General features: G+C 52.6%; 2 protein-coding genes across 5 annotated transcripts; both read left to right on the top strand.

The window, feature by feature from the left end:
• Window positions 1-1913: 1913 nt before the first annotated feature.
• On the top strand, window positions 1914-15587 carry HOXC6 (homeobox C6). Of its 4 annotated transcripts, none has more exons than XM_024575768.3 (3): window positions 1914-2443; window positions 13354-13699; window positions 14419-15587. In XM_024575768.3, the coding sequence occupies exons 2-3, from the start codon at window positions 13546-13548 to the stop codon at window positions 14724-14726; spliced, it is 462 nt and encodes a 153-aa protein (XP_024431536.1). In that variant the 5' UTR covers window positions 1914-2443; window positions 13354-13545; the 3' UTR covers window positions 14727-15587. The 4 variants fall into 4 exon arrangements, with proteins under 4 accessions (XP_024431536.1, XP_045040321.1, XP_045040320.1 ...); XM_045184386.2 differs by having other exon boundaries at window positions 1934-2443; window positions 13537-13699; window positions 14419-15538; XM_045184385.2 differs by lacking the exon at window positions 1914-2443 and adding an exon at window positions 4343-4513 and having other exon boundaries at window positions 14419-15538.
• A 2339-nt stretch (window positions 15588-17926) lies between these two features.
• HOXC5 (homeobox C5) lies at window positions 17927-20103 on the top strand. The gene is made up of 2 exons (XM_024575769.3): window positions 17927-18380; window positions 19075-20103. Exons 1-2 carry the CDS (start codon window positions 17927-17929, stop codon window positions 19287-19289), a joined length of 669 nt encoding a protein of 222 aa, XP_024431537.2. The 3' UTR covers window positions 19290-20103.
• The last annotated feature ends 6674 nt before the right edge of the window (window positions 20104-26777 follow it).

The following is a 26777-nucleotide window of genomic DNA, read 5'->3' as shown; positions in this document are numbered from 1 at the left end:
AATAGTATCTTTCAAAATGCTGAGTTGAAGCGTCTCCCTCATTTCGCCTTGAATTTATTATTCTAATCTCAACTGTGGAGACGGGATAGTGCAGCTATTAAGTTGGAGGGAAAATTCGTTTCTCTGGATTTAAAAAAAAAAAAAAAAAAAAAGAGCCTCGGCATTTTCTTTCTCCCCACTTCATCGCAGAAGCCAGGGGAGGTTAGGGCCTACAGAGGAACCTGGGGCAGAGGGAGGGCGGGGCTGTGAAGGAGGCAGTGAGCGTCCTAAAAGGCTCCTTGGCAGACCCTAGGGTGGGAGAGTGGATTGGCCCCCTAGTCTCATCTTCTCCAAATGAGATGCCCTAGCCGCTGGGAGCCCACTGGAGAAAGCTGCCCCAATTAGAGTGAACTCTGGACAGGTTGTGCCACAGACAAGGACTAAAATTTCCGGCAAGCTGCCCGCGGTGCTGTCCCATTCTCCCCGAGGCCCATTGTGAAAAGCTGGGCCAGTGCTTTCTTGTCGTAATTTTTAACTACCTGTTATAAAATTTATGAGTGGGTTTGTAAAAGAAACGAGGTCCCTGCATCCGGCTGAGGGAACTGCTTCACTTATGTGGAGGAAGGTTGGGGAGGAGATAGCGGACCCCTGTTGGTTGGGGTAGGGTACCCACCTGTGGAAGTCCCCATGACAGCTGCCTGTGGAACCAAGAGGAGACTTTCGGGCCTTCTAATCTCCAGCTGGTGGGAAGAGTGACTAGACTGTGACTAGTTGGCAAATAATCTCTGTGGGAACTTTATTCTGTGCTTCTCCACATTGGACACATCGCCAAAATTTGTGGGTCTGGAGAAGTGTGGGGGTGCCTTGGGTGCTCAGAATTTAGCACAGAAGGTGGAAATCAGAGAGGAATAAGGTTCTTTTATTCAATGCCTCCAAGGTGTGTCTCAGCTGACCACCCAGACACTGGAATATTTCTGAAAAAGGCAGGCTGGTGTGGGCCACCCGACAAGACAGAAAAGGCTTCAAATTGCCTGGTACCTAAAGAAAAAGAAGGTGGAACCAAGATCTTGGGCCTTAATTTTATTTTTAATTCTAAAAAGACTGGGATAAGCTGCCATATCAACCTTAAAATTGAGGAGACTGGACAATAGAGGTGGTCTTGGGGAGTAAATGTCATTTTCTCTGAAAAAGGAATATGAAGATGAGGAGGGATTCTGGAGGCTGCCCCCAATTCTCACCCCTTCTGCTGTCTCTGCAGGACTGCCCAGGGCCAGTCTGAGCCCTCTCTGCTCTGCAGACCACGGTCAGGTCAGGATTGCTTATGAGGCTTCCAGTGGCCTGCTCCTCCCATTCCTGTCTGGGGTGGAGTGGGGGGCTGCTGGGACACCCCATCGGGAAGGATGTTGTTCACTTACCAAGAAAAAAAAAAGGCAGGGGTAAAGAGCGCCTCCGTCTCAGTCCCTTCACCCTGTCAGCCCTCACTGCCTCAATGTCACAAACCTTTGCAAAGCTTCGTTTCCGCCAGATCCAACCTTAATACCCCATTTATTAAGGAAAATATTTAAGATTCGGCATGGCAAAGGGAGGAAGCCCACTCAGCGCCAGAATCCTTCCCTCCCTCCTCTCGCATCTCCCTTTGCCCTTTCCGCGCTAGCCTGCAGCAGCCCGGCCCTTGGGGAGTGGGCGGTGGGTGGGGGTGCAGTGGGAGTCGGGGGATGCTCCCTCTCCGAGAGAATTGGGTAAACATGGCGACCGTGGCGCCCATTTGCACACGCTACACAAATGCATTGCATTCCCGGTTGTTTGCAGAAAATTTACAGCTGAGTAATAAAAGTTTACGATCGACTCACAAGTTGGATTGGCCACAAGAAGTCATGTGGATTCCATCCATGAACGTGAACTTTTTATTGTGGTTTGTCCGTTCCGAGCGCTCCGCAGAACAGTCCTCCCTGTAAGAGCCTAACCATTGCCAGGGAAACCTGCGCTGGGAGCTCCCTTCATTACCAGTATTTTTTTTATTAATCTGATTAATAATTATTTTCTCCCCCCCCCTTTAATTTTTTCCTCCAAGGTGGAGTTGCCGGAAGCTGGGGGCATCTAGGGAGGAGGGAGGGGGAGAGGCAGAAATTGAGGGCACCTCTCTCTCCCTTCCCGACCCTCTAGCCCCCCAAGGGGCAGGAGGAATGCGGGAGCGGGAGTCGAGATAGGGAGCTGCAGATGCCTCCCCCCTCCCCTTTCCCAGGCTCTCCCTCCTGCCCTCTTCTTGTAACTCTCCTTAATTTTATTTGGCTTTTTGATTATTGGGACTATTCTTTTTTATTTTTAAATTTACATAAAGTATATGTGTGTGTGGAGCTGAGACAGGCTCCGCAACGGCACAGAATGAGGAAAGACGAGAAAGAGAGAGTGTGGGAGAAAGAGAGGCAGAGAGAGAGAGGGAGAGGGAGAGTGACAGCAGCACCCGGTAAGTGTTTCCTTATTGGTTCAAATATGTAACTAATGGTCCGTAGCTGGGTGGCGGTTTCACGATAAGGACAGCAACGGCTGGTCTTGGTTAGAGAGGAGAGGGGGCTGGCGAGAGGGTGGGCGCGTGGGCAATTATGGGGAGAAAATGTGGAAGGGGGAGAAATTGGGTTGAACTGGAATATGGTAGTGGGGAAAGTGTACTGTCCTGATGTCACTGTGCGCCGAAGTTGGGGGTGAGGAGGGCGAGCAAGAGGACTGCATCTGTGGGGCTCAAGGCCGGGGTCTAGTGCGCGGACAGGCTCCCTGATGCCCACCGTGTCCTTAACCTGTTATATAGATTTGCGGCCTCTTGGCTAGTGCAACTGGGACGGAGGTGGCCCAGAAGCTCAAACTCCAGGGCAAAAGAGAGAACCTGTAGGCTGTAACCCTTGCCCCCTGAGCAAAGTCGGACCCCGGACCCCCAAACAAACTTTCCAGTGCCCCCTCCCTGCTCCGCAGCCCCCTCCCTGCCGGAGAACGCGATTGCTAGAGCTCACACATGCGCAGTACGGGCCCGGGGCCGGGCCGAGGAGCAGGAAGAGAGCGCGGCTTGGCGGGCGGCGGGCCCGTTAATTGGCAATTAGGGGGGAGGCTGGTGGCTGGTGCGCGTCAGCAGAGGGGAGAGCGTCTGCCCACCCCCTGCTCCCGCCCTCACTCGAGCGGGTGGAAAGATGGGAGGTGCCCTGCGCTGCGGGTAGGGGGGGTGGACGTGGTACTCATCTCGTGCTTGTAGAAAAGGGGCCTATCTGCCTTCTCTCTGCCCCCGCCCGCCCGGCGCAGCGTCCTGTACCCCAACAGCGAGCACCTCCCCCCGGACACCCGCCGGGCTGCTTCACCCCCAGGCCCGGCCGCTCTGAGCTGGGGTCAGCCCGGTCTGGGCGGAGGTGGGGACGGGGAAGGCCCCAGGCAGGGTGGGGCCAGGCCAGGCCTCCCGGGCCGGCGGGGCCTCCTGTGGGAGCGGAGACGGCGCGGACCCGAGGCGTGGCTGGCTCAGGGAGCAGAAGCGTCCGAATTGGGCGGCCCAGAGGGTTTGGGCGTCCGGGCCCTTCCTAATAATTGGTGCTAATGGCGTGTTGTATAGGCTTAACCCGACACATATGGTTTCTTAACATAGTGGCTTAATTTCTTCCAAATGTACGTGGTCCTGAATGTGTTACAATTTAATATATGACCCCGCCCGGCTCCCTGGCCTGGGTCCGAGGCGGCCGGTCTGTGCGTGAGCTTCTGTCTGATAAAGGGCGAGGCACACGCAACGGCTTACACACCCAGGCAGACACACCCCACAGCTGGGAGAGGGGGCGCATATGCCTTGAGAGGGCTGTGAGCCTGGGGGCCAGACTCACCTTCGGTCGGAGCGCAGAGACGCCCCCACCCCGCCACCCTCTCCCAGAGGCGCGGCTGGGCTTCCCTGGCCAGCCCGAGTGGGGGAGGGGATCGCTCCTCGATTTCCTGTTTAAACCCTGACCCGTCGCCTGGGGGTGGAGGGGGGACGGGGAAGAGAGGGAACCTGTTTTTATCAAAATCTTAAAAATATAGTTCGGCTGCATTCAAATCAAACCCCTTGGGCTCGAGTTGACGGTGAATCTTCCTTTCCCTCCCCCCACAATCCCCTTCCCTTCCTCTCCTGCGCCCCCAAAATTCCCCTTTCACAGACGACAGAAAGGCCTCTGAGGTATTCTCCTGGGGGAAGAAATGGCATTTTCTCTCCCCCTCCCCCCCCCCACAGGACTTGTGTGTCGACAGAGGCGTCTGCCGAGGGGCTAATTTCGCGTTCCTTGTTTACGATCGAGAAAAGCGCTCGGCTCTCCCCAAATGGGCCCAGCCCGCCGCCTGCTCCGGCTGCCTCGCGCTCTCCCGCCGCTCCAGCGCGGCCCAAGGGCTCCTAGCCCGGGAGCCAGGCAGCGGCCACCGAGATCCCGAATTTGTGGGACCTGAAAAGGGCTAGGGGAGGACTGTGGGCCAGTGGATGGGCCCCAGAGGCCTGAAAATGGGAGCCTTTCTCCTGGCGTAATGTGGGAACCGCCGACCGGTGAGGCCTCTATTTCTCTCTTTCGCCTATATTTTGTCTGCCCCCGCCCCTGCATATGGCTGTATTGTATGTGTGTGTGGGGGGGGGGGCACAAGTCTCCTTTGTTCGCCCCCGGGGAAACAGTTTCTGGAGAAGGCCACTCGGGCCAGTGGGGATTCACCTGGGATATTAGAGGGCCCCCTCCCTTTGTAGGTGCAAGGCAGGGGCGGGGTGTTTCTCTAGGAACACAGGGGGATCTAACCAAATGTGCTGTTGGAGAGACTTCAGGGTGTTAGGGTTCGTGGCTGACGGGTTAACAGCACCATCATGAGATGTCCTTGTACAATATTTTTATCAATTGATTTTCTGTCTCTTCCTGGGTAGGGTTCTGCCGGCCCCCAAGCCCTTCACCCCTAGACTCCTCAGGAGACAGAAGGATGCAGAGAAAGTGTAGCAGCACTGAGCAGTCCTGGTTTTCCAGTTTTCTAGCCTGGCCAGGGGATAAACCCGGCCCCAAACGCTATCCTTCCCTCCTTACTTTCGATTTTCTTTCCCTTCCTTCTCTCCCTTTCTGGCACTCAAACAGTAGTACTAGAGGAGCTACCAGTGGCAACTCTCAGCCTCCTTGCAGGCCAGATTCCCTGTAGACATGGTCCTTAGTGCAGAAGAGCACTGCAGTGATTATTTAATAATAGCCAGGGCGGCTGAGGACAGAATCTGGCTTAAGGACTCTGCACACCCAGGGCTAGGGCTGGGCAAAGGCACTGAATCTGTGGGTCTGAGTCTGGCAACACTCCCTGGAGCCCAGGCCCCCAGTGTTCAGCTCTGAGCCCACTCTTTGGGCACCTCAGGCCTGCCCCTGAGGGGCTTTGTCAGCCCTGCTACCCTGGGCTGTATTTCATGCGCCAGTTCCTAGTTGGAAGAAATGGGCAGAGCAAACCTTTTCTCTCCCTGGTTTGACAGTTGTGATCCCCATGAAGAATGCGACCTTGTTTGGAGAAGGCGGCCTTGTTGGGTTGGCTGTTGTGTTCCAAAACCAGACTTGGTAGCTTTATACACATTATATACAGGCTCAAATGTACAGATTCAGACTTTTGCATGAATATATACAGACTCATATTTCATCGTTGGTTAATTGTATATTACCATGCCTATATTCACTCGAACACCATTTTATGTGCATGCAAAATTTTGTTAACCCTCGCTAGATGGGCGTGGGCTCAAGGAGGCATTGGGTGCACCAAGAAGGCTCTCTGTGTGTGCTCTGCTGAAATGTGTGCATGCTGGAATCGGAGTATGCGGGTTCCAGTGACCAACGGATGCTACAAAGGCTTTCTCAGACCTTAATACCTTCCCTGTCCAAGCAGCTGGGGTAGGGAAATACTGATCCCTTCTGCTTTCTCTCCACACCTCCCCCCAAACTTCCCTACCTCAGAGACTGTTTTACCAGGGGAACCCAGCTGTGTTGAAAGTGAGTTCTGTGGGAAACTCTTTTGTGGGTAATGTGGGCCTTGGAGCAGTGGGCTGGGCCCTGGTGCTTAGAGCCTTGCTGGGGTGGTGAGGTTGATATGGTGGTGTCTGGATAGTAGTCTGGGGCAGCTGGGGCTAGGGTACTTGGAGAGGCCTGTGGATGAGGTGCCAGAATGGGTAGTAGTTCGGTGAACATCCTCCAGCCCTCCTCACTCTGTCCCTTTACCGGACCCAAGATTTGCATTTTCTGTGGGGCAGATAAGGGGCTCTCTAAGCTCCCCAAATGCCCAGACCTAGTTATTAATGGGACTTTGTTTTATTTCTATCTGCTGCTTAAGCCGGGGAGAAGGCTGATGGTTCAGGACCAGAGAAGCTGGGTCTGGCTGCCTGTGGGCCTGGCCCACTGAGTGTGGGCCCGTGCAGGCAATTAACCAGCCTCCTTTCCTAGCCTTTCTTCCTTCCGGGGCCACAAAAAGAAAGAACAAGGGGGACATGTAAATATCCGTGAAAAAACCCATAAAATAAAGTAAGGACAGGAAAGGGGCTGGCGGCATTTCCCTCCATTCCTAGGCAATCAGGTTCCTCCCAAGACTCTCCTGTTCAGACATGCTGTGGGTGCAGAAGCATGCAGCTTTCTTCCACCTTCTCTCTGCTGGCACCAAGAGCGACCTTGGGCTTTCAGGCCTTGGGCACCCCTGGGTGCTGGGGTGACATTACTCCCAAATTTTGCCCTCCCCTGGCCCATGGCCTCTTCCATGGCTCCCCACCACAGCCACCCCTGTTTATTGTGTCTGTAAGGAGTTGTTTACTTGTTTTGTCTGCTGCCACCCTGTGTCTGAAACCCGCCAAACCAGCAAACTCACCCAGGAGAACAAAGTGCAGCGCTATCCTGAACTCCCTCCCCTTTCCAGCACCCCACTCCAGCTCCAGCCCTTACCTCCTTCCTCGCTCTCCCTTTCTGCGGGGAGAAAGCAGAAATTGTCCTAAGATAGGGCAGCTGTTCATAGCGTTGGGGGAATTATGAGGACACCATAAACCTCCTCCAGTATCCTAGTGGTGGAGAGACTTCCAGCAGCCCTTCCCTTGCCTCCAGCTTTTCTTCCTTCCCCCTGGCAACTCCTTGGTTAAGGGGGCCACAGTCATTGAGAAAATCGAGCCCCCCTCATCCCTCTCCCCCACTCCTTTCGACAGGAGTTTTCCCCGAGACACAGGTTGTTGGGTTTTAAATCAGAGTAATGTTGGCAGATTTGTAAAGCTGGATAAAGCATGTTGTTCACCCTCCCTTCTCAGCTCCCCAAAATAGCAGTGAATTTAAGTAAATCCTACAAAATTAAATTGCCCCTTCACTGAAGTCCTATAAATTTCCAGTCCTGCCAGGTGTAGAGTCAGAGAGGCCGCTTTTGGCCTCTAATTTTGCTTCTGGCTATCAAATCTAAAGGAGTATCATCGAAGTCAGTAATATTCTCATTTCTGAAATTACCCCTTTCCCACCTCGCTGTCTCTTTTCACCAGCACAGATTAAGTGGTTCTTTCAGTTCTGCAAACAATAAAGGATAAAATTATTTATAGGGAAATGAGGACTATGTTTTATTGTTGGCTTATTGTTCCAGAACATAATAACATTTTATTTTCAAGTGGGAGAACTTAGACCAGAGGAAGAAGGGGGAAAGGAAAACCAAGCGAGGGCAGTCAGGGAACCCACACACAAAACTCCTGCTGCATATAACTTTTGTGACATTTACAATTTCCTCATGACAACTCACTGTGACGTCATAAATGCCATGTTCTTGAATTTTATAATTCTCATAAGCCTCCAAAATTTGTTTAAGCTGTGCTGGCTCAGTGTGGAGGGACACAGAAGAAGTCAGGAGGTTGGGGATCCTTTGGCCTCATTCTGGGGGCCCAAAATATTCAGAATATTCTGGATTTTCATTTTTCCTCCTGGACCAAGCTGAACCACTTGCTTTGCCTTCCTGAAATGTCACTGGGGTCTGAGTTCCATCCCTATTCCTGAAGACTCTCTGCATGCCCCCTCCTCAGCTGATAATCAGCTGCTTGGAATAGAGGTGGGAGGCTTGGGGGCCAGGCCCCAAAAGCTAGAAATGATTTCTTCCATAGGGAACCAACAGGGGCTCAGGACTGAGTAAGATGGGACAGCATGCTTGGGACCTATTTTACTTTTAACCTTCAGCCAGGGAAGTGAATTGAGAAGCCAAACAAACACCGATGTGGGAGTTGGTGTCTGCTGATGGTAGCAGCATTAAGTGGAAAGGTCAGGCAGAAATCTGGAAAGAGAGAGGGAGGAGAGAAAATATGATGTGAGTTAGCAGAGCCCCCTCCATTTATGTTTTTTTTTTTTCTCTGTTTAATGGCAAATAAAGCAAAAGCAGCTTGTGTAGCCTCTAAACCTCTTGGCTCAAAAGAGGAGTCACCAGCTCTGGCCTCCGAGGTGTTTGAGGCAGTTCTCAGGCACTTGACATGCCCCATCTGGCCTCATCCTCCTTCCCCCTCCCTACGGATCCCCAACTTTATTCAGCTGGCCAGCTTGGGCCCTGTCCTCATAATATCAGCACCCCCAAATGGAATCCGTTTCCAGTTTAGGTGTGTCAAATTTCACTTTTCTCCAAGTGTCTCCATGCCTGAACTCTGAAAAGAGAAGGAGAATTTTTGGTGATGTAATGTGTATATGGGGAGGTATGGGCTCAGACAACTTCTCTCACCACATCTATGAGAAACTGGGGGCTCCTACAGTGAGATATTCTTTGATGTCCCCAGGCAGACCCAGTTATCTGCGTTCAGGTTCTCCGGTGGACTGAGAGACCCTCTGCAATCCTTTGACTCGGGATTCCGTGGAGATCAAAGGAGCTCATGCACAAAAACACTAGGCATTTGGAGTAGGATTTATTCTTTTAATTTTTAAATAAAAATTCTAGTCATAAGCCAGTCAGGCTAACTGAACAGTCACTGTAGAACAGTAAAGCCTTAACCAAACAGTGCGATTGTGAAGTGAGCTGAACAACTATTGAAACTCAGCTTTCTCTGCAAGAGGGATTTCAGCCCTTGCCCAGTGGCACAAAAGAGGCTGGTGGGGCAACTGCTCCTCCCTGGCTCTGGAAATCAGAATTGGCGGGGTGGGTCAGGCAGCTGCAGTTGCTTCCAGGCAGCCAAGCTCCCAGGCCAAGCGCCGAGTCCTGCGCCTCCAGTGTCCGGGTCCGGTCCCTTAGTAGCCTTCGGAGGCGCCGTGCTGTAGCTGGTGGCGCCGGCAGCCAGGAGTGGTGTGTGTGTATCTGCATGTGAGGCGGGGTGGGTCACAGACATCCACGCAGAGTTGAGGGACCTAGGGAGAGAGAGACGACTGTCAGAACACAAACTAAGCAGGACTTTTGGGAAAGATTGCCCCCAAATAAAATTCCAGATCTCATCCCTCTCATTTCAGATACCCTTCCCTAAGAAATTAATATATTTCCCAGAGTAGAATGGAAAGCAAAAGCAAGCAAGGTGAGCCTACCTAGGAACCCCTTCTGGGCCAGAACCCAGCCCCACCCACCTGCTCCCCCATTCAGAGGTACACAAGCCCTCAGCCCCTGGCCTGAAGCGGGGTAAGGAGGGAATAGGAGTGTTTGACTCGCCCTGGAAAACCCTCAAGTCCTCAGCTTCCAATACAACCCTTAGCCTTGGGGACTCCAGGCCAGCGACTGCCCCCCACTCAGGCCCTTGGCATGCCTGCAGTAAGTTCCTCTCCTATAATTAGTGCTCATGAAAAGCATGTGTTTGGGATTGAGGGGGAGACTGGAGTAGCAAGCGGCAACTTTCCCCCTTTATTTCTGTTCTGTGTCTTTTGAATTTTGTTTTTGAATCCACTAATTACGGTTCCCAAAGCAAAAATCTGCTCTCGCAGCCAAACCCCCTTGGAATGCCTGACTCCGGAGGCCGAAAGGGCAGAGCAACTCGGAGACCTAGGGGCCTGATGGGGGGTGCTCTCTGATTCTCTAGGCTTGTTTTATAGAAACAAAGAACAAGTTCTCCCCCTTCCCAAGACTTGTGCATATTTACAGAGCTCAACTGCAGTTTTAATAAAACATCTGTTCTTGCTTCTGTTGATGAGTTTCCATAATTGTTTTCAGACAAATTTAACAGGAAAATATAAATATATTAGAAAAACCCAAGTCCCAGCTTTCTCCCCATAGACAGTCGTTTTTTGCCAAAAAAAAAAAAAAAAAAAGACAAAAAAAAAGACAAAAAATTAACATGAAAGAAGAAAAGGAAAATTTAATCCAATGGGGGGAAGATCGGGCTCATCTGACCTGCTCTTCCCCCTTGGAGCGAAGAATCCTTCCAGCAAATTTCAGCTGCATAATTAAACATCTAACTGAAAGAAGGAAGCTGCTTTCCTCAGGAATGGAAGGTGATGGGGGAGAGTGTGTTGGAAATTAATTTTGCTGAAAGTTTTTAAGCTTTGGGGGAAATTATCTATGTTTCTGCTTCCCCTTCTCTCCCCCTTCCAGCATTTCTGCCTTTTTCCCCCAGCAGCTGGTTTCTGTTCATTATAAATCGGCAAGACCTCTCAGTCTCTGCCCTCTGTTTAGGGACGTAATAAAACACTTAACTTTCCGGGGCTGAGACTTACATTCTGCTCCTCAGGTCGCCCACCCCTGTGCCCACAGCCTTTAGGCCCCAAAGGAGCCTCTCCCCAACTTTGGGGCCCCTTTCCCCTCCAGACTTGGTTTAGGAGGGGCTCGAGGAAACCTAGGCATCCTTGCTGGGGAGCTGCAGCACATGTTTCCCCAGAAGCCCCTTCTTTCTTCCAACGTCCTTCCTTCCCCCACCCACCCATAAAAGAGATTTTAAAATACACAGAAAAATCGACACTCATTGAAAGCAAAACCTCATTAAGACATCCTATCTTCCATCATTCAATTTGTTGTACATTGCAACAATTTAATATCTTGAAGGAAATATCACTGACATGATTTATCCCTCTAGCAATTTCTCTCTGAAATGGGGAGGGGGTGGTTTACTCCTTCTTTGGCCTGTTCTACGTGTTACACCACTACCCTTAGGGCAGAAGTGAGGCTGGGAACTCTGAGAGCAGCTACTTGTGTCCAGGGGTGCACTGACATGTTCCTTAGCTCAGCCCCCTGGGTCTCCCCGCCCCTAGTTCTCTCTCCCTCTCCCTTTTGCCCTCCAGGGGGCCTGGAGCCCCAGCCAGCTGTTGGAAACCTCTGTCCAGGCATGCCGAGAATTGGAGGACAGCTGGATTCTAGAGCAGAAAGCAATTCAGGCTGGTGTCTGTATTTGAGTACCTGCCATGTCACCCCAAAATGAGACAGCTCATCTCAAAATTTCTTTCTTAATATAAGAACCCTCCTCTACCCTTTCACCTTCACCTCCTTGAGGAAAGTACAGTCCAACAGGAGGAACCTTTGTAATTACAGGGGTCCTTCCCCTACCCTGCTAAAATCCACAAATTTTCCTCTCTGAAGGACTGAGCCTTTATTTTTTAAAAGCCAACACAAATTGTCTGGCAGGAAGACTCTTCAACCCGGTAAGGAGCTTCATGTATTAACTAACATGTTGTCTCTGCCAGTTCCTACACACTGTCTGCTTTTGGGTTCAAAACTTTATTTTTCCCCCCTAGCGACACTCCAGGGAAACCTTAACGTTACAGAAGATGAATAAACGAGTTTTTTCCCAGCGTAGTCCCGTTTATGGCTTTATTGCTACCCATTGATTACTCCGCTTTGTTACACAGAAGGAAAAGATCATAAAATCCAGCGACATCCGGGTCCTTGTTATAGCCAGTCCTCCCCCCCAAAAAAAAATGATGAGGGGAAAATATGAGCTTCTACTGCTCCCTTCACTTGCCCTACTGCCCCTTCTTTGTCAACTCAAAGAATTTTCAGCCTATGTCACGACAGCAGATTAAGTTTGGATTAATCAGGAGTAAAACCCCATCTGCACACCTTCCGCTGCTTCAGTTCGCCCACTGCCGCTCCCTCAGAAGCCTCGGGCTCAGCTGCCTTTTCCTAACCTTCTCTTCTTTTTTCTCATCCTCAAGGTGGAAAGAAATAGGGGTAGGGGCTGCTGGAGACTGGGCCTCACCAGGTGTGGCTGGCCCTTGGGTGAGAGCTCCCCAGGAGCACTTTGCTGGAATCTCTAAGCTCCAGAGCTCAGGTCCAGGGGCGTCTCCCTTAGCAGGGCAGAGAGTCCAGAGGGGGCAGGGGCCTTCTGACATATGCAGGGGCTTGAGCGTGCAAGATGCTAAGTGTCCATCAGAGCTCCGCCAGCCTTCTCTTTCTGGCTGGATTTTATGTGAATTACCCCACTGGCCCTCGCTGGCTCCAAATCATAAATTCTCACCAACATAAACAGGAGTTGATGTGTCTAGAAAGACTCTCAGAGTTCTTTTTTTCTTCCTTCCTTTTCCACTCTTTCACCTCTTACTTCTTTCTCTCCCTTTTCTATTGTATTTTTATACATTCTCCCTTTTAGGCAAAAATGCTGCCAGAGTTTCCCCAAAAAGAGGGTCCTAAGGGAGAGGCAGGAGGGAGCTAGGAGGAAGAAGAAAGCAGATGCCTGGTCCCTTTGCCCACCACAGCTCTGCCATTCTACCCTGAGGTTTCACCCTTACCCCTTGAGACCTGCTTGCTCCCCACATGCCCCCTACATCCAGGACTCTCAGCCACACCCTTCCTCCTCTGAGCACCATGTTTTACGCAATTTCTTCCTACTCTTGATTTTTAAAAAATTATGGGGGAAAATATACTGGTTTGGTGGTGAGGACTCACTTCACGGAGCATCAAACCAGGATTTCCTGTAGGATTTCTGGGGATCCCCCCTGAGCTGTGAGGGAGCTTCTCCCATGGAGAAATCAGGATGTAATTTTAGAAGGGGGAAGATATAACAGATGAAATCAGATTGAAAATACAGGGATTCTCCAGTCACGGCTCTGGCCACTGTACAGCAAAGTTAGCTGGGGCTGAGAGATTTCCTGGGAGTGCAGCTCTCCTTCCCTGGGCCCCAAGGCCCTGCTCACGGACATTCACCCTTCCTTCACCTTCAGATCAGTTCCCTTACGTATATATATTTTAAAGAAATCCAAGTCTTACTTTCAAAGCACACACTTAGTCTCAACTAGGGAATCAACAGAAGCAGAAGCGATTTTTTTCCCCCTTCTTGACATCTGGCTTGCGATTGGCTGGAAGGGGGTCAGCTGACTTTGTCATTTTGTCTGTCCTGGATTGGAGCCGTCCCTATAACCATCTAGTTCCGAGTACAAACTGGAGACAGAAATAAATATTAAAGAAATCATAGCCCGACCAGGTAAAGGCAAAGGGATGAATTCCTACTTCACTAACCCTTCCTTATCCTGCCACCTCGCCGGGGGCCAGGACGTCCTCCCCAACGTCGCCCTCAATTCCACCGCCTATGATCCAGTGAGGCATTTCTCGACCTATGGAGCGGCTGTTGCCCAGAACCGGATCTACTCGACTCCCTTTTATTCGCCACAGGAGAATGTCGTGTTCAGTTCCAGCCGGGGGCCGTATGACTATGGATCTAATTCCTTTTACCAGGAGAAAGACATGCTCTCAAACTGCAGACAAAACACCTTAGGACATAACACACAGACCTCAATCGCTCAGGATTTTAGTTCTGAGCAGGGCAGGACTGCGCCCCAGGACCAGAAAGCCAGTATCCAGATTTACCCCTGGATGCAGCGAATGAATTCGCACAGTGGTGAGTTTTACAGCTCCGAGATATAAATTAAATAAACTGAACTGGCTTTATGACCGGCTTCCCTAGAAGAACGGGCGGAGAGAGTTTTTTATGGCCCCATAAAAACAATCACGCTCGTCTCCTCGCCGACGCCGAGACAGGGCCCCCTCTTCTGCCCCCTCTGCTCGCCTCCCGCTCGCTCGAAGGGGCCTGGCCCCCTTGGCCCCTGACGCATTGGAGGGCTCCAAGGCGAGCTGAGGGGGCAGGAACAGGGCAGGGGGTGAGGGGAGGAGGCAGGGGGTGGAGGAACCCCCAAAGTCCAGTCAGTCTGAGGAGAAGGGAGGAGGAGAGGAGAGGTCAGAAAAGTGGGGGAGAAGTTTCCAAAGAGCTAGGGTGCTTGGGGGAGGTGGGGGAGTCGAATCCTTGAGAAGCAGGGCCCTCATCCCCAGTGTTTGGGGTTTTTCAAAAACCAGCTTTTAGATTTACAGCTTTCTGCCTGGTTCTTCACCCCTCCATTCTTTGGGACTCACACCTACCAGCCTCTGGGGGAAGCTGAATGAAGTTGAGATCCTGGCTGCACCCCTAGTGGGGGTGGGGCAAGGCAAACAGGGGAAGGCTGGAGCCCAAAGGGGGCCTGAGCTGCTGGTCAAGTTGGGAGGGTCAGGACTTTGCTAGGCTAAGTCGTCTGCGGAGGAAGCCTTGCCGGCTGACTTTAGTGTGTTTTGTGCCCGGATCTCTAGGGGTCGGCTATGGAGCGGACCGGAGGCGCGGTCGCCAGATCTACTCGCGGTACCAGACCCTGGAACTGGAGAAGGAATTTCACTTCAACCGCTACCTAACGCGGCGCCGGCGCATCGAGATCGCCAACGCGCTCTGCCTGACCGAGCGACAGATCAAAATCTGGTTCCAGAACCGCCGGATGAAGTGGAAAAAGGAATCTAATCTTACGTCCACGCTCTCAGGGGGCGGCGGAGGGGCCGCGGCCGACAGCCTGGGCGGAAAAGAGGAAAAGCGGGAAGAGACAGAAGAGGAGAAGCAGAAAGAGTGACTTGGACTGTCCCTGCCACCCTTCTCTCTCTCTCCTTCTCCCTCGCTCTTCCAGCTCCCTCCTAGTCACACACTCTGTATTTATCACTGGCACAATTGGTGTGTTTTGACTCTCTAAGACAAAATTAGGGAGTCAGATATGGACCTAAAAGTCAACTCTGGACCCCCTCCCTCACTGCACAAACTCTCTCATCGCGCGCCTGCTCCTCCTCCTTGCTCCCTGCTAGCTCGTTCTCGGCTTGTCTGCAGGCCCCTTCCCCCGCCCAGGCCTTGGGGGCTCTGTCCCTGAACCTCGCATCAGACTCCACCGTTCTCCCTCCAAATGAGGACTTGGCCTCCCACCCCCTAGGTGCCCCCCCACCTCCGCGCAGAGAGCCGGCTCCCGGGCCCGGGGCCTCTGCTCGGGGCCTTAGGGCCCGGCCTGGCCGCGGGGGAGGGCAGGAGGCCCAGGGAGGGCGCGTTGTGGCCCCACAGCCACCCCCAGGGCCTCCCCGCAGCCCCTGCCCAGCCCCTCTGCCCCAGCAAATGCCCAGCCCAGGCGAATTGTGTTTAAAGAATCCTGGGGGTCATTATGGCATATTACAAACTGTGACCGTTTCTGTGTGAATATTTTTAGCTGTATTTGTGGTCTCTGTATTTATATTTATGTTTAGCACCGTCCGTGTTCCAATCCCATCTTAAAAGGAAAAAAAAAAGAGGGAAAATTACAAAAAGAGAGAAAAAAGTGAATGACGTTTGTTTAGCCAGTAGGAGAAAAAAAAATAAATTGAAAAAATCCCCTCGTGTTACCCTCCTGTACAAATCCGACCTCTGGATCCGTTCTCGAATATTTAATAAAACTGATATTATTTTTAAAAGTTTATATCAGGATTTCTGTTAATTCGCTCTCCCGCCGGCCTCGGGGTGAAAGTTGGAACAGGCTCCCAGCGCTCCGCGTCCGCCCGCCGCCTGCAAGCCCCCAGCCTCTTCACTCGCTTTTCCCGGAGCCGGGCGCCAGCCTTGGCCTCCCCCTCTGGTGATCGCCCTGGGGGGCTGGGAGTCTTCTCTGGGCTCCTTACTCAGAGCAACACACTCACCCCGCAAAAAAATGCCGAATGGGATTTCGATGGGGTAATGGGGGTGGGGAGCCGGGGTTAGTCGAATTGGTCTCCAGCCCCACACAGGCCTTTCTTCCTGCCTGTGGCAGTCTGGGGTCCGTCTTCTGAACCCCAAGCCCCCAATTGCCAGAAAAGCAGCATTACCCAGGGAACCAGGGCACCCCCGCCCACTCTCCGAGTGAGGAGGGGGTGCCCTGTGAGCCACCCCCGCCCTGCCCGCGCCAGGCGACAGTTGCGAAACGTGGCGGAGGCGGAGAGCGGAGGGGAAAAAGAAGACTTGGGATTTGAGCCCTCTGCCAGGGATTGAGCGATTCAAGGACATCTCAGAAAAGAAAACCTAGAAACTGAGCTCTGGCCTGCTCTGGGACGACTGATGCGGCTGGGACAAAATTCCTTCTTTCTTACAGCCCCAGCCCCAGTCTGATTGCTCACTCTTCTCCCCGCAGACTCCGCGGGTGAGGAGCGCAGCCGGGCCTTAACCTTTCCCCAGCTCAGGCCTTCTCTCCCTAAGCCCAGCCAGAGAAACCTGAGTGGACCTAGGGGGTGAGGTAGTGAGGGGGTCTCCTGGAGGGAAAAAAATCTGCTAGACTTTTCCAGACCTTCCTGATCTCCGCCAGCGCCCTCTCCAGCGCCTCCGCTTGCGGGGGGGCGGGAGGGGGGCTTCTCCTGGCAGGGGCGGAGATTTCCTGGGGAGAGGCAGGCAGGAAAGAATAAGACTTGGAGCTTGTGGAGGGGGGTCGGGAAGGGGTGGAATGGCTGCAGAGCCCCTGGCCACAGGCTGTTAAGGTTGCCCAGCGTCTGCTGTACCCACCCCTTCACCCCACCCCCGGTCATATTCTTTCCTATCAGAAATCGCTCTCCTGTGGCCCTTGTGGATCCAGGTCCCTGGAGGGCCTGGTCCAGCGGCCTTTCCCCCACAGGGCACAAAATAGGCCTTGTCCTCTGCCCTGCTCATATAATATTCGTGGAGGTTTGAATCTGGCTTTTCCATGCCCTCAATTAACATCTATTTTCTATCCGAAATGTCTGACATAAGTGGTACCACAGGAGGGTCATATATAGGGATGCAGAGTAGTCTTCCAGGCCATTGTGTCTGGACACACACACACACACACACACACACACACACACACACACACAGAGAAAATATCCGTGTTGCCACTCTGGGGTCTCTGGCATGGTGAGGAGGTTTAGTGAACTACCCTGGCTCCTCACCTGCAGGCTCATCCCAGAGTCCCCAGTACTGTCAGCCTCATGACCTCCCTCCCCACTCCCATCTAGTTCTGCCCACCCAGAATCCCTTCTCCTGGGCATCCTGTCTACCTCTCCAGAGACTTGGTTCACTTTCCCCTGCTGGCAGGCACCTTCTAAGCAATAGCAGCACCTTGGGACATCCATAGAGAGGGAACTCCAACCTGAAATAAGCTTCCGCGAAGTCCAACCTGGGCAGCACCCGCCCCCTGCTCTCGCCCCCAACCTAAGTCCCCTTCTCTCAGCCATTTTTTGAAGATTGGAAGGCTCTGGGGGTAAAGAAGATGGGTCTATCCGTTACCAAAAAAACCTCGGTGTATCATAAACGCGGCTTCATCCTTCCTTAAAATTATATACAATTTACAAGGCTATTTCAGGGGTTTGTTGCAGCAACAGCCAGCTTCTCCTCTACAGGGTAGAAAATCCAGCGGTCTGGAAGGCCCGCCGGCGCGCCAGAATGCAATTTCTCCAAGTAGGCACCAGGTGTCGCTGTGGGCTCGTTGTCCCGCCTACCCCCAATTCCAAGAACCATTTTTTTCCTCCCCCTTCTCTCTCTTTCTCTCTCACTCCCTCTCCCCCTTGGTTAGGCTTTGCCAACATATCAAGATGCGTTTCGCCGGCTTCCATCACTAACCTCCCGGAGGTCATCAAGCCAAATTTATGAGTGGCCGCTGGAGTCACGTGACTCTATTTAAGGCTCCCTTATTTGGGAAGAGCGCATAGGATAAAGAAAGAGATATCTCCACCTATAAATTGTGCACTTTGGAGAACAAAAAAACCCCTCAACTTCAAAGAGTCACAAATCACCCTTAATCAAAAAGGGTGCAGAAATTTTTTTTGGGCCCTCCCCGCCATGAGCTCCTACGTAGCCAATTCATTCTATAAGCAGAGCCCCAATATCCCTGCCTATAACATGCAAACTTGTGGGAACTATGGATCGGCCTCAGAGGTGCAGGCATCCAGGTACTGCTACGGCGGATTGGACTTAAGCATCACTTTCCCACCGCCTGCGCCTTCCAACTCTCTCCACGGGGTAGACATGGCTGCCAACCCCCGGGCTCACCCCGACCGCCCCGCCTGCAGCGCCGCGGCCGCTCCGGGACACGCTCTGGGCAGAGACGAAGCGGCTCCTCTGAACCCCGGGATGTACAGTCAGAAGGCGGCTCGCCCAGCGCTGGAGGAGCGAGCTAAGAGCAGTGGGGAGATCAAAGAGGAGCAGGCGCAGACAGGGCAGTCTGCCGGACTGAGCCAGCCACCGGCCCCGCCACAGATTTACCCGTGGATGACCAAACTGCACATGAGCCACGGTAAACTTTAGGACTTCATTTTGCGCGCTCGGGTCCGCCTGGGTTTTATAGGCCATGCGGGGCAAATAAAGAAAAAAAACCTGCGGCCATAAATTTTACGATCCAGGCATCAATGGCTCGTAAAACTGTCCACTAAAAGGCTTAGAGGCTGTGTGCGCCCAAATTTACGACGACATAATTGGATCATAGGAACAAAACGTGTATAAAAGGCAATATTCAATTTTTGGGGGAGAGGGAGGGAGTTAAAAAAATAGAGGGATCTGAAGGGTGAGGAGCGCGGGGCTCCAGAGCGGGGATCCCCCCGCGGCTCCCTCCCTCCCCCTGAGGAGCCGGCTCGGCCTGCGCTCGCCGCTCCGGAGGATTCCAGCGACTCGGGAGGGGCGGGAGGGGGGTCCCCGGTGCTCGGATCTCGAGAGTGCTCATTGTTCGGTCCGAGCCTGGGTCTCCCTCTCGCCCCATCCCACAGCCCCTCCGGTTGCAGAGTGAAGGCTGCGGCGGAAAGTTTCCTGCCTGGGCGGAGACGCCTCTCCCGGGGCTAGGCTGGGCCGGGCCCGCCTGCGGCCCGCCGGGCCTGTCTCGCCCTGCTCGTCTCCCGTCCCTCCAGCCAAGGGTCGGGGCCTGGGGCGCGGGTGGGGACGCTAAGGCAATGCAAGCTATTCACCCCTTCCTGGCTTGGGGGGTGTTTATATTCCAGAGACAGACGGCAAGCGGTCCCGAACCAGTTACACGCGCTACCAGACTCTGGAACTAGAAAAAGAATTCCACTTTAACCGCTACCTCACTCGCCGCAGGCGCATAGAGATCGCCAACAACTTGTGTCTCAACGAGAGACAGATCAAGATCTGGTTCCAGAACCGCAGGATGAAGTGGAAGAAAGATTCCAAAATGAAAAGCAAAGAGGCTCTTTAGAGGCAGCCGGGCAGGGGCCCGCCAAAAGCACCCTGAGCCCTTTTCGCTCCTTTCTCCTTTCCTTTTCGGTTTTCCTCTCTCTATATTTTGGGGCAAGGGCGGTGGCTGCAGCACCGGCTCCCCGGGCCTCATAGACAAAAGCGCTTTCCCTTGGCATTCCACATCCCCGCCGACCCCAGGTTCCCACCGGACTGCTCGGCTGTCCTGACTCCTCTCGGTTCTGCTCAGTCCTGGGGCCCCACGACGGGCTCCACATGGGTTCCCAGGGCTGTGGCTTAAGGGCTGGCGCTGCCTATACCCGGCCCGGGCCGCCTCTCAGGCTTCCAGCCCCAGCCTGACCCGCCGGAGTTAAGGTGGGCCCTGCGGTTGCCGCAGGCCAGGCGCCCCAACCCTCCAGCTTGCCCTCTCCTTTGTTCCCGGTTTAGGTTAGCCAGACTGGCTGCGGGCTGGCGAGAGAGAGTGGTTATGCCTGGGGGAGTCTGGCGCCAGACTCGCCAGACTTGGGGTGCTTTCTTGTAGCGACTAAACTCAAGTTGTTCATTTTTAATGATTTGCATAATAAAAAGGGGAGATGATTGAAGCCCACCTAGGGCCCCTTTGGTTGCCCTATGCTCTCCAAACCTTCTCCCCCAACCCCAAAGCTGGGAAACTGCTCCAGCCTGCGCCCTCTGCATGCCCTCTCAGGCCCCCAGCCTCAGACCACTAGCTAGCTCAACTGTTGAGGTTCCCTGACAGGAGACCCCAACGACCCATCCTAGAGGCTCCTGGCTGCCAGTAGTCCCTGCCGTGACTTTCTGTGCCCTCCTGCCCCATCGCTATTGTACAACTATTTATTGACTCCAGGTCTTTCCTGAAACTATATTTTGTCATATCAAATAAAGACAAAGAGAGAACAGTACTAAAGGTGCAGCGGCTCCTCTATTTGGGGCATGTATTGGGCAAAAGTGTCTAAATGGATTGTGAGGTGTAGGGGAGGCCCACAGCCTTTTAAGTCAATCTTTTAAAGGAATTTTTAGGAGCTTCTTGGAGTATTGGGTCAAGGGAGGTGAAACTGAGCTCCAAGAAGGGCCTCTGGAGGAAGGGGAGGACACCCAGGTTCCTGTACTGGCCTGTCCAATGCTCTGGTTGTCCAAGGCATTCAGACCTCTCTATGCACTCCATTCACACTTTGATGGGTGGATCTGAGGCCTCTAGACTGACAGCGGTCCTCACTGCCCCCACAAGGATTCTGCAGGGACTGGTGGCTCCGAAATGTTCAGACTCTCACCCTCTGAGCGTCTGAAGATCTCTCTCAGGGCTAAGTGGTCCCTGAAGGGGTCTTGATGGTCGTAGGGAGAGGGCTGAACCCTCAGCCTAGAGTCCCGTTTGGTCTCAGAAGAATTCTCAGAAAGAGTTGGTGCTTCTTGGTAAATGGCACTAGGGAAGTGAAGGAGGTGTGTCTCAGCTTTCTCAGATACTGGCGGAGGGTGAGTAAGGAAGGCCATCTTCAGGGTGTACCTGCCTGGCAGGAATTTTGAGACTGCCTCCCCACCTTCTAGAGCCTAGGGCTATGCAGGACAACTAGCTGGGAAAGGAACTACATAGACCAATTCCTGGGCTGCATCTTTCGCCATCATTTATCTCAGTCTCTGGGATTTTGTGTAGGGGGAGGATGGGTGAAAGGGAAGGGGAAAACAGATCATTCAGGTGGTGCCTGAGGCTGGTTTAGCCCCATGCTCTGCTCTGCTCCAGGATCTTGGAATGGGATGGGGGAGGAAGTACTTTATAGGAGAAACAAATGTGGGAAGGGTCCATAAAATTTTACTGCATTTCCTCTCCCGCCTCCCACAACAGGGTGATTTCCTGGAGCCAAGCCTAGGCCCCCCACACTGGGGAGGGTGCAAGAGGGAGGTTCAGAAGCTGGGCTAGAAGGCTGCTCCAGCAGCCAAGAGAGAAAGGGAGCAGAGAAGCTCTGGGGAGGGGTAAGGGGAATATTTATGATTATTAATGCTGATGCCCCATGGATTTATTATAAGGACTGACTTCTCTGCATCCTATTGCTTGAGCCACCTGTCATTTTTTGAAAGACCCAAGAGCCTTTCCTCACCCCATGCCAGCACATAGGAGGTCTCACTAAATGTTTATTGAACTGCACCCATTGCTGCACACTTCTCCACACTGCACTCACTCGGAACAGATAGGTGCTCCCAAAATGTCTCTCCTCCACTAGCACACAGCAGACAGTGCAGCACCAACTCATCTTCTCCCTCTCTTTCTCCCTCCCTCCCTCCCTCAAATAAAATGTGTAATTTTCTTTAGGGAGTTATTTTAATTTTTTCTCCATGCTGAGTAAAACTATTGGGTGAGCGGTGAAGCGTGGAAAAGCACTGGCGTCTCCAGTGGGTAACAGTTAACTAAGAAAGAGGCCCTGGCGCCCACCATCACCTGCCTCAGCCTCTCTGGCTGCCTAGGCCCTGCACTTCCTCCCCAGGGGATGCACTGCCCCTGGGGGGAAACCAAGGGCTTTGCCAGGGGTGGGGGAAATGTTGCTCAGCCTCGCTGTGCGGGGTGCACCAGCCCCACAGTGCACTGACTGCCTCCTTCCCGCAGGGTGTGAGACGCTCTTTCGCTGGAGAAATTGGAGGACTGGCTTAAGCTGGGCAGGTTTAGGTAGATGCAGCCATGCCTGCCTGTTTCCCCCCTCCTGTCACAGTCTGCAGGTCTGTGCCCAGGCCCCAGCATTTGATTCAGCAGCATCAGTGATCACACCCTCAACTGGGAGTGGGTACAGCCCAGACCCTTGCTTTCTCCTTGAGCAGAGGCTTCTACTGTGGAGTCTGAGGGGGTTCCCCACCGGCCAGCAACAATGCTAAACCCTGTAACAATCATCAAGTACCAGGGCTTAGCATTACTCTGGGGGAGTTAGTGGAGGGGCTTCTGGCTCCCAAACAGAGACCGTGAAGCTTACCTCTTCACTTTGCCCTGAAACCAACCCCCTCAGGCAGCAAGAAAGAAGGGGAAGAAGCATGACTTACCTTCCCGGGGGAGTGGGAAGAGGGGGACACGGCCCACTCTGAACAATTAGAAGAGAGAGGAGGAAAAAAATAGGAGGAAAAAAAATATCAACATGACCTCGAAGGCGACAGGTCCTTATGGAAATAAGTAAGTAAATAAATAAGGATCCACCCTCACCCCGCTCCCCACCTTGTGGGGGTGGGGCACAGGAGCAGCACAAGGGCTTTTTAGTGTAACTGAGCATTAGAGAAATACCCATGGCTTCTATGTGAATTTAGGAGTTTGAAACTTTTGGAGGTTATTTATGTGAATGGCCTGAAGGCAAGCCCGTGAGTGGCTCTTGGGGGACCACGTGATGTCATTAAACCAAGTTTTATGGTGTAGGGAGAGCTGACAAACCCACAATATATTTACATCATATATAATCTTAACTGTCCAGCCACGCAGCTGCTGGTGAGGTTTAATGCTAGGACAGAGGGCCTGGCAGTTAGAGGGGATTACGGCGCTGGGGATGATGGTGAGAGAGGTTACATCTTCGAAATGAATCCCAGGCGAACGCTGTAAGTTAATTTTCTCTCTCTGACCCTTTCTCCCGTTTACCTAATCTTTCCCCTTCGTGAGAGAAGGCAGTTTCCACTCATTAAGGGGAAGAGAAGAAGGCCTCCCCCGGCATCATCAGGTTGGGGTGGGAGAAGAGAAGAAGCCGCTGGAAGGTAGGAGGATGGGGGAGCTTGTCTCCCCAGACCGGCACTCTTCTTCCTGCCCCTCATTCCCTCCAGCTCTGAGTCTACTGGGGTTAAGAGAGGCCTAGGTTCTCTAGAGCTTTGCCAGGTCTCCCTGACCCCCTCTCCCTCCTCAGTTGGGAAGAAAGACAGCGGCAGACACATGGGTGTTTGTAGGAGTGTGTAAACTCTAGGCACAAATGCAAAATGCCTCTGGGGTCCCCTAGTCCAGGGAAGGGCCAGTTCCACCCTTGGCCAGTGACCCAGAGTCCAAACAGTGTGGGCAGCTGAGAAAGGAGACAGGGGAAGGAGGGATTTGGGACTTCCAAGCCTAAAGGCTGCAAGCTGAAATAGCAGAAGCATCTTAAAGGTGGCCAGTTGAACCCCCAGGGGGCCCAACGCATCCTCTCCTTCCTCGCCACCAGACCTGGGTGGACAGCTGTCTCAGCCTTAGCTGTCTGGGGTTCTAGTCTGTCTGGAGCCAGTGTGGTTTTGTGCCTCCTACTCCCGCTAACTGTTGGGGTCTTTCCTGGCATCCCTAGTCCTTGCCTAAGGTAAATCTAGGCCCAGGAGGCCTAGAAGTTACTGCTGTGAGGAGAGTGTAAGCGGGTGAGGGAGTGGAGGCAACTGTCTTTATTAGGCTGGCCAGGAAAGCCCTCCAGTCCTTAGGAGAGAGTGGGTTCTGGGGAATACAGCAATGGAGAGGGGGGCAATATAGTCATGGCACCCTGGGGCCAGTCTCAGTCTGGGGCTCCCTTTAGGTGTCTAGGAAGGAGCAGCATAGGCGCAGGCCTGGAAGGCACATGTCCTCCACACCCGTGAGTTCGGTACCCCTCCTGGTGCCTCACCTGTAGCTAAGTCAGGAAAGCAACAATGTGTAAACTCAGGCTCCTTGAAGGGGCCGGAATCGCTATGGATTTCGAAGCAGGGTAGAAGCTGGTCCCATGGAGGGTAACTCAGGGAGGAGGAGCAGGGCAGAGGGGTCTGTACCTTCCCAGAGTAGGGGGGGTGCTGTCTTGAAGCACGAGGGAGTCTGGGCACCCGCTTTGTGGAGAGCTGCATTTAGGGACTGGGGAGAGGACAATGTTAGCCTGTTCCCCTGCCGCCCAAGACACTGGAAGAAGTAGGGATCAAGCACAGACAGAGAGCCCAGGCAGACTCTGGGAGGGTGGAAGTAGACAAGAGACCCAAAGACACTGGAGTCTGAGCTGGAGCCCCAGCCCTCAACCCAGTAGTCTGTTGCCTGCATGAGGAGCCCGAGCTCCTCACTAGAGAACTCTTCCTGCGCCTTTCCTCTCTGCCTTGGTAACTTGAAAAGAATCGGCCTCCCCACCCTCCTCCCCACTCCTTTATTCCCAGGGAAGCATTAGGATCCCAGAGGATTCTCCTTAGCAGGCCATTTGGAAAGTTAGCGCTCAGGTTTCCCTTTCCCCATTGCCAGCCCCCCTAGACTCTCCCCTCTTCACCAGTCTGTGCTTTTGAAGATTTCTGAAAACTTTCCATCCAGGCAGTAGGGAGATGGGAATTGCCATTGTTCTACAACTCTTCCCTCTTTCTGGCCTCCCCGGGGCTTTTAGGGAGCAAGTCTAATGGTCTTTAACCGGGAATTTACTGGGGCGAAGACCCACACCTAGGCAAGACTCGCAGAGCAGTTTTCAGTCCCATTCCCTTCCGCTGGGGTGTAGAGCAATGCATGTGTGTGTTTCTGTTTTACAGATTTACACAGCATCTTTGGGGGTCTATACTTCCTTGTCCCCTTTTCTGTTTCTTAGGCTCAAAAATATCGCCCCCTTTTCCTGACCCAGTATAGATCGTCCTTCCTCTCAAATATTTATCTCAGCCATTTTTTTCCTGTTTTGTAGGACAAATACAAATGAAAGTAAGACGAATACAAACGGTGCCTGAGATTCTTGGTTTTCCCACACTCTCTCCCCGGCTCAAATTGAAGGGGGGGGTTCCTCTGGAGAAGGGGGATGAGCAGTCAATCAGGTGCCAAAGTGCTCCAGCCAACCCGGAAAGCTTTAAATTTTGTTCCTAGGTCTTTAACCCTACAAGGGTCAAGCAACCAATCAGAAATGCTCTCAGCAGGATCACATGGTTTCCCCCCAACCAATCAGCCCCAAAGTACTTGGGTCTCTGTCTCTGCTCCCTCCCTCCCACTCCCCATAGCTCCTGGGTTAGCCCTATCTCAGATGCCCCAGGGATGAGTGATGCTGAGAATATTCTAGCCGCCCCCCTCTGTCTCTGAACCAGCTGTGGAGAGTCTTTGGCTTGTGTCTTCTAGTTATAACAAAGTTGTACCTCGAGGTCAGTCTAAATTGTACAGGGATCTGAAGTTGTGAGGGTGTCCTCTGGATTATTCCCATTTTGGCCCAATTCTCTGGGCAGCAGGTGTGGATATGAACTCAAGCCCTGAATTCAAATTCTGACTGATTATTCCCTATACACTCACCTTGTACAGGTTTTCATTCTCTTCTGATATTCTTCAGAGCAGGTGAGATGATCAGAAGAGATCTCTTTTGGTTTCTGTTTTTGGAAATGTCCCAGGAGCCATTAGCTTTATCTACAGGATGATTCTGTGTCCTGACCAGTAGCTCTCAAAGAGCAAAGCCCAATGAAGGTTTGGATTTCAGTGTTTATGCTTACCTGGGTCAGATCAGAACAAGCAATAGGTGGAGAAACTATTTCTGAGCAAGAGCATCTGATGGCACAGAGAGTGGGCATGTTGACGGAAGTGTTTGTGTTTCCTGAAACTTTTGGGCTGAGCCCTGAGCCAACCCACTCATGGGTCCAGACAGGTATTTCTCTCTTCACTGCCCCCCTCTCCAGGGCTTTGTTCCAGCGTTAATTTTCTGGTAGGGTTCTCCTCCCCTCCCTTTCCCCTCTGATCTCCTGTCTTTCTTCACCTGAGGGGCAGAAGTTCTGATGGGCTGTGCTGCCAGGACCTCTAAACCCTCCACTGGGGACATCAAGCCTGCAGGAGTGGCAGGGATAGCCCAGTTTGAGCTAGGCTTTGTTAGCATCCTCCTGCTTGTTTGTCTTCGGGGTAGGGCTAATCTGGGGACTTCACCACAGGTGGGAAGGATTAGAATGAGAAGCCAGACCAACGGCAGCTCTTCTCAAAAACCATGGAGCCCCCACTTCCCACATCACCTTCAATCACCCTGCTCCACTGACTCTTGCATGAGTTAGAATGAACACACACACACACTTCTTTTTCCCTGGTAGATGGTGTGGTAGCCTTGTCTGAGACCAACCCTCACCTCCAGTGTGGATTTTTCTTTTCTTTTTAAAGATTGTATTTATTTATTATTTTTAGATAGAGGAGAGGGAGGGAGAGGGAGAAGGAGATCAATGTGAGGTTGCTTCTCACACACTGCCCCCCACCCCTGCCGGATCTGGCCTGCAACCCAGATATGTGTGCCCTGACAGGGAATTGAACCAGTAACCTTTCAGTTTGCCACAGGCGGGCACTCAATCTATTGAGCCACACCAGCCAGGACCAATGTGGATTTTTCACACTGTAGTTTCCATATTCTATGAAGCTGGTTAAAGAATTATGTGGGGGGGGGGGCATTGGTTGTCTAAACAGGTACTGGGAAGAGAGATTTTTATGTCTTCAACCCTTCTAGTATCCATGTAAACTTTATCTGTCTCTTTGACTCTCCCTCTCTGTGTGTAGTTGCTTTGGGCTGAATTTCTGACCTGAAACATCATCATCCTGGGCTTCAGTTCAATATTTTCTTTTGCTGAGGAGACCATTCTGAGCCTC

The sequence above is a fragment of the Desmodus rotundus genome, chromosome 3 (assembly GCF_022682495.2).
Source record: "Desmodus rotundus isolate HL8 chromosome 3, HLdesRot8A.1, whole genome shotgun sequence".
NCBI classification, from domain to species: domain Eukaryota; kingdom Metazoa; phylum Chordata; class Mammalia; order Chiroptera; family Phyllostomidae; genus Desmodus; species Desmodus rotundus.
The sequence above is the reverse complement of the archived record's forward strand: the minus strand, read 5'-3'. Positions and strand labels throughout refer to the sequence as shown.

What these genes read in the sequence shown, in the direction of transcription:
- HOXC6 (XM_024575767.4), top strand. Translation starts at nt 13,300, where the DNA reads ATGAATTCCTACTTCACTAACCCTTCCTTATCCTGCCACCTCGCCGGG. An exon ending in GCGAATGAATTCGCACAGTG is followed by an intron (nt 13,700 to 14,418) that starts GTGAGTTTTACA and finishes CCGGATCTCTAG; the next exon opens with GGGTCGGCTATGGAGCGGAC.
- HOXC5 (XM_024575769.3), top strand. Translation starts at nt 17,927, where the DNA reads ATGAGCTCCTACGTAGCCAATTCATTCTATAAGCAGAGCCCCAATATC. An exon ending in CAAACTGCACATGAGCCACG is followed by an intron (nt 18,381 to 19,074) that starts GTAAACTTTAGG and finishes TTTATATTCCAG; the next exon opens with AGACAGACGGCAAGCGGTCC.